Source organism: Penaeus monodon, chromosome 15 (assembly GCF_015228065.2).
Source record: "Penaeus monodon isolate SGIC_2016 chromosome 15, NSTDA_Pmon_1, whole genome shotgun sequence".
Classification (NCBI taxonomy): Eukaryota; Metazoa; Arthropoda; class Malacostraca; order Decapoda; family Penaeidae; genus Penaeus; species Penaeus monodon.
Genome location: NC_051400.1, coordinates 32,351,736 through 32,357,854, shown reverse-complemented (window position 1 = coordinate 32,357,854; position 6,119 = coordinate 32,351,736). Strand labels below are relative to the sequence as shown.

General features: G+C 34.3%; 1 protein-coding gene across 1 annotated transcript in view; it reads left to right on the top strand.

The window, feature by feature from the left end:
• The window catches only part of LOC119581951 (dedicator of cytokinesis protein 7-like), a gene marked incomplete in the record, with an annotated part of 118,380 nt that overhangs the window by 14,558 nt on the left and 97,703 nt on the right, over positions 1 to 6,119 (top strand). The window contains 8 exon segments of the mRNA XM_037930132.1: positions 1,373 to 1,561; positions 1,800 to 1,903; positions 2,204 to 2,372; positions 2,482 to 2,651; positions 2,891 to 2,985; positions 3,281 to 3,310; positions 5,443 to 5,569; positions 5,697 to 5,874. Coding sequence (XP_037786060.1) covers positions 1,373 to 1,561; positions 1,800 to 1,903; positions 2,204 to 2,372; positions 2,482 to 2,651; positions 2,891 to 2,985; positions 3,281 to 3,310; positions 5,443 to 5,569; positions 5,697 to 5,874 — 1,062 coding nt within the window.

Genomic DNA, 6,119 nt, shown 5'->3' with positions numbered 1-6,119 from the left:
CAAGTGAAATTGAAAACTCTGCATGTATAAATAATTTGATGTGTTCAGTTGTTCATGTGGACTTTTTTTTTTTTATATATGTTATTAGCTTGATATCAACTGATATGTGTTTTTATGCATTAGTAAGTACTTTTATTCTGCATATAGGTATAAGGTGAAACGTGGTTTAGAGCCCTCTAATGTATGTTTGTAGTTATTGTATGTTTTTAAAAGCCAATGATTGAAGTTGTTTCTTTACTAGAAATGAATTTCTTTCTTGCTTTTCTATGAGAACAAAATCTGTAGAGTTAATGCAGCAGTATTACATTTAAATGCTTTGTCTGTCATATATATTTCCTTTGTGTGCATGAAAGTTTATGAAAAGTAAATTGAAAAATATTAGAAATGCATCCTAAGTAAAATGATCCTAAAAGTGCAAATGACTTGAGTTGAATATAATTAATATAAGCAAATTGTTCTGATAGCATATTTTATATATTATTAGATTATGCATTGCTTGATAATTCTCTTTTATGATTATTCATTGTATGAAGAATATGCTAACATTACTGTCTTTTAATCCAGATGAGAAATGTCGACCAATTAAAGAGATCGTCGAGTTCCCTCCAAGAGATATTTTTGTTCCTCACTACTCCTACAGGAATCTCCTCTTTGTTTCACCAAAAGATCTGAATTTCAGTAACAGACCAGGTAGAGAACATATAGTTTTCACATTTTCTTGTTCACTTAGATTTAACAAAATTTTTGTGGTTAATCACTTCAAGATCTCAACTAAAAAATCTGACAGACTAAGAAAAAAATAGTTTTTAAGTTTTTGTATATAACTTGTAAGATTTGCTTATGGTTAATTTAATCTAAAGGAAACTGTTGTTAGGATGGGATGATCAAGAGTTTGTTTGCATGTAGGTTCTGCACGGAACATTGCTGTAAAGATACAGTTCATGGCTGGGGAAGAAGAGTCAGCTGCCATGTCAGTCATTTTTGGCAAATCATCGTGCCCAGAGTTCACCACAGAAGCATATACTGCAGTCACTTACCATAACAAGTCCCCAGACTTCTATGATGAATTCAAGATCAAGTTACCTCCAGTGCTTGGTGACCAACACCACATTTTATTCACATTCTATCACATTTCTTGTCAGAAGAAAAATGAAGAAAAAACTATTGAAACTCCTGTTGGGTATACAGTAAGTGATTTTACAATGCTTATAAACATGTAGTCGTATCTTAACAGAAACATAATTTGTTTCATAATTATCCAGCATATCAGTTAATTCTCTGGAACTTTCTAAATAACATTATATTTATATTACAAAGGGACAGTTTTGACTCAAACATTTTTAAAGAATGATAGTGACATATGTTTCCTTAGTGGCTGCCTGTATACCGTGATGGATGCCTCCAAACTGGTGAACATAGCCTGCCAGTGATGATGGAGCGGCCCCCAAGCAACTACTCCTATATCACAGCAGACATACAATTACCAGGTACAAAGTGGGTCGATAACCACAAGGGCCTTTTCACTGTCCTGGTTGAGGCAGTGTCATCAGTACATGCACAGGTATATGAGCTGAGAAGTTTTCGAAGCCTTTCATTCAGTTATGTCAAGTAAAGAAATATATTTGCAAATTTTGCTAATATACTTCATGTAAGTTGCATCATATTACATTTTGGAGTGTGACTTAATTTTGACATTTGTTCATCGAGTGACTTTTTTTTTTTTTTTATAATAAAAACAAAGAATTCGGTACATTATTATCGATTTGTTCCTCTAAATCTATATATGTATTTCTTTTCAGGATAAGCATATTGATAGATTTTTCCATCTGTGTAAAATGGTGGAGGAGGGTAATATTCCAGCTCGTATTGGTGAAGCTAATATGGAGGGAGAACTGAAGAAGGCGTAAGTATTTATTAATCCTATATTCTGTCGCTCTTTATGTTGTATTTAAAAATATTGACTCCTGTTATGTCTTGTTTATTTTTGTTGCTTTCAAAAGCAATGTTTGGCCATATTCTATTTTTTTAGTGTATTTTTCTCCTAATTATAGATACACTTCCTATCAACGAAGTATTGTTTGATGTAAGAACATGCTGATTTAGCTATTTGATAAGAAAAAATATATACATATTTCACTGGATATACACATACCCAGTGAAATAAAATTTACTCATAGAAATATATTACCCTTGTTTGAAACAGAATGGGAGATCTGATAAACTGTCATGCTGAACCATTAGTGCGATTTGTCCCTGTGCTGTTAGACCGCCTCATATCTCTCATGGTTCGGCCACCCACTCTTGCTGGGCAGCAAGTCAATATTGCCCAGGCTTGTTTTGAGACAGTTGGCACACTTGTTGGGCGAATATCTGTAAGTATTAGTCATTGCCTGGTTTTGTGTGCATATTTGGCTTATAGATACATGACTGTATGCCAGTCATTTGTGCTGCTGTTCATATAATCTTTGCTTTTGCAAACAGGGACTATTGGAGGACAAGAATGATCAGCATGGACGTAACAGCACCCTTCTAACGTATGTGGCATATCAGGCAACTTTACCTCATCCAGATGATAGCCCACCTGTTGTAACTGCCCAGCCGCACCCTCCTCACCCACCAACCTCAGTCCCCACTCATCGAAAGTATTCTAGGTAGGAAGGAAAATGTCCTGAATGTTTGCAGACTTACAAGTGGGCTACATAAAGTAGTGATTTTCCCCCTTTTTTATATTCAGTATGTTATTGAAAGAACAGATTGGGTTGCGTTCTAGTCTACTTGGTTTAATAGCTACTGGTCATTCTGGGTCAAGCTTGCAATGATACAGGTTTGAGTCCTTATCAATGACTTGTTATTTGTATAGCATAGCTCTTATTTGTTACTGTTGTTTCAGAAGTAGCAGTAACCCTGATTTAGGTCAGGATGCTGATGCTGAAGTAGGAGGAATCTTATCAAGAGGATTGGACAGAACCAACTCAATGAGAACAGGTATTTGAGTAGTGGTATTTCTTGTTATGATATTACTTTTAACTTCATAGCATGAGAAATAATGAGAAGACTGATCTTTAAACTTGATATTATTGGACATTTATTCTTCTAACAACATATATTTCTGGACTTACACATTGCATTTTTAATAGCTGAGGCAGAGACTTTAGAAAAAACTAAAAGTAAATCAAAGTTTCAAGTGTTATGATTATGGGTTACTCTTAATATGATGTATTGATTAGTAAACTTGTTAAAAAGTATTTCTACATTCTTTTGCATGTCTGTCTATTACTAGACAATGACGAGGAGCAAACTGATAAGAAAGGTGAGACATCCATCTTTAATCCTGATGCCAAATTATACAATATTTTAGCCCCAATACCCCCATTGAGAAGGCTGGCTTTTCCTTACCAAACCAAGATGTGTTTTTGTAATTTGAAGTGCCTTTTCTTGCGGTTGCAATTTGATATTATAGACACAGCATGAATTTATTATAAGGTGATGTAGAATGTTACATTAATACCTTGTTATGCATTGCTTCTTTACTTGAGTGTGATCTTTGCTTCTCTCTGTTCTCAAAAGATATTTATCATGAGAAATATGATTATCAGACAATGAGGTATTTGACAGATGTGAAATACTCATGTTATTGTCTAAAGAGTCTGGCTGATTTGTAGGCATCAGGTCTGATGGCCAAATCAAACATATCAACTGGGTCGGCCAGGGCAGTTGTGTTGTGCATCCAAGAACCAGCACCTCAAAAAAGAGCAAAACATCTTCACCACCCCTCAAGTCCCAACCACGCCTATATCACTCATGGGATGAGACTCATTGAAACCAATTTGGTCTTATCCTTATTGATTTGGGCTTTACTGCTAGTGTACAGAAAGTCTTTGCAAAACATTTGGTTGACTTAGAAATGGATGGCTTTGCTTTGAACTTAAGGAATAAAGAAATTCTGCATTTTTTTCTTCGACCATTGTTTCAGCAACAACAGATGCATGGCTTAATTCATTTTGCAGAAATTCTGATTTGTTCCTTTTTGACATTAATTTGGATGTTGTACCAAATCCCAGTAGGTAGTATTTTAAAAACCTTTTTCTACTTTTACATTTTTATTTTTATTTTACCAAGATTAAAGAAAATTATGTATTGAGAATAAGTGATTAAATTACTCATTTTTATTTTATTTTATTTTGAGTAAAATATGGATTGCAATAAGTGAATTAGATTACTCACATTTTCATTTATTTTTGTTTATACAGTTTTTATCCTTTTGATTAGTTTCCATTGCTTGATCCTCATGCAGTTACAAGGTATAAAACTTGCCAATCAGGGGTGCTACACATACATGTCTGTTTAATAGTCTCATGTAGTAGGCCAGTGGTATTCATTTGTTGAATACAAACATAGTTTTTAGTTTAAAATAAAGGCATAATTGCAGCTAGTAATGATGTTCAAATAGATATCAGCTTTTGATGTTTTTTTGTAAATGGTTTGACTTTCACATGTAGGGTAGTTACTGACTCCAGTTTAATACATTTAAACTTCTCTGATCTGTATTTTACTTTTGTTTTGTTGATTTTGGAAAAGACAAGAATACAAGAGTTGGAATCCAGAAAAAAAACTAAACCATATAATCCATACATAGTTACCCCAGACCTTAGTCTTGGCCCTTAGTGAAGCCCTAAACAGAATTTGACTATCGACTATCTCATCTTTGGTATTACTATTGACATTCATATTTTTGGGGGGAGGAGGGCAAGGAGTTGTCAGTATCACAGCCATGATGTTACCACAAATATATTTCAGAGAAAAATCAAGCATACATGGGGGTCCGAAGCAATTGCTCAATTCACTGATACTTTGAACAGGTCCTGAATCTTAGACATTATTGATACATGAAAATTCAATAAACATTATCATAAGTCAGATTTGTTCATGATATAACATCTGATTAAAGCAGGACTACAAGAGAGTTTGAGGCAATTCCTCCAGTTTTAATCTCAGGTTATACAAAGAAAATGGGATAGTAAGATAAAAAAAGAAAATACATTACCATCCATTTCTCAAAAAAAAAAACTATATTTTTTCAGGGAGTTTACATTTGAAGCAAGTAGAGAACTAAAGAAAGGTGTCCATATCTTTTTCAGCTTGTTTCGTTTTTCTTATAATCAACATTTATAATTATTAATGTAAATTTATATTAGCTCTCACATGTACCTCGAGAATAAGAAATATATCAGTTTGGTATTTTTTTATTATATGAATGAAGTTGAGGAGGAAGCTGAGTTAACCTTATACATTTTAAGGTGAACTTCAGCATCATTAGTCAAAAACAATGTTTATAGAAATCTAACAAACAGTTTTCGAAAAATGCTGAGAAGGTCTTTTTTGAAACTTAGATTTCAAACTTTTTATTGAAGAAATTATAACTTGGTATGGACTCTTCAACAGGTGGGAACTACGAAAATCTCATGTCGTTGCAGCGACTCCCAGGAAGAAAAGTAGTACATGAAGAAGTGGCCCTCCAGTGGGTAGTGTCAAATGGCACAGGCAGAGAAAAAGCTCTAGCAAATTCATGGTTGGTTCTTGGAGTATTTTAGATTGAAATTAGAAATTCCCATTTATATCCAAAACTTCAAGTACCCAGAACTTTAAATTAATCCTGACAAAAAAAAAATGTTATCACAAGCTTTTTCAATTTCCAGGTTCTTCTTTGAGTTGATGATAAAGTCCATGTCGGAACACCTAGCCCGTACAGGAAGGCAGGACACTTTGCGCAAGATGAGGTTCTCCCACCAGTTCTGTGATGACGTTGAGAACTTGACCAACACCATCACAAATGACATCATTGCTCTCCATAACAAAGATGTCCGAGATACCAGAGTAAGTTATGAGTCAATACAAATTAGAGGGGAAGAGATTGGACTGATTGCATGCATCTTTTTTATTCAGTTTTATAAAATAGAGACAGCTCATTCTGCCCATTGCCAAGGAAGTTGTTTGGTGAATGGCTGCGCAAGAGCTAATAGCAACCAAGCTATGCGGGGAAGTGCCATCTGGAACCTGATTGGCTCTCTTGGAATGCAGGCTGGACAAATGTTAATTAAAGTTCCTCATGTGCGATAATG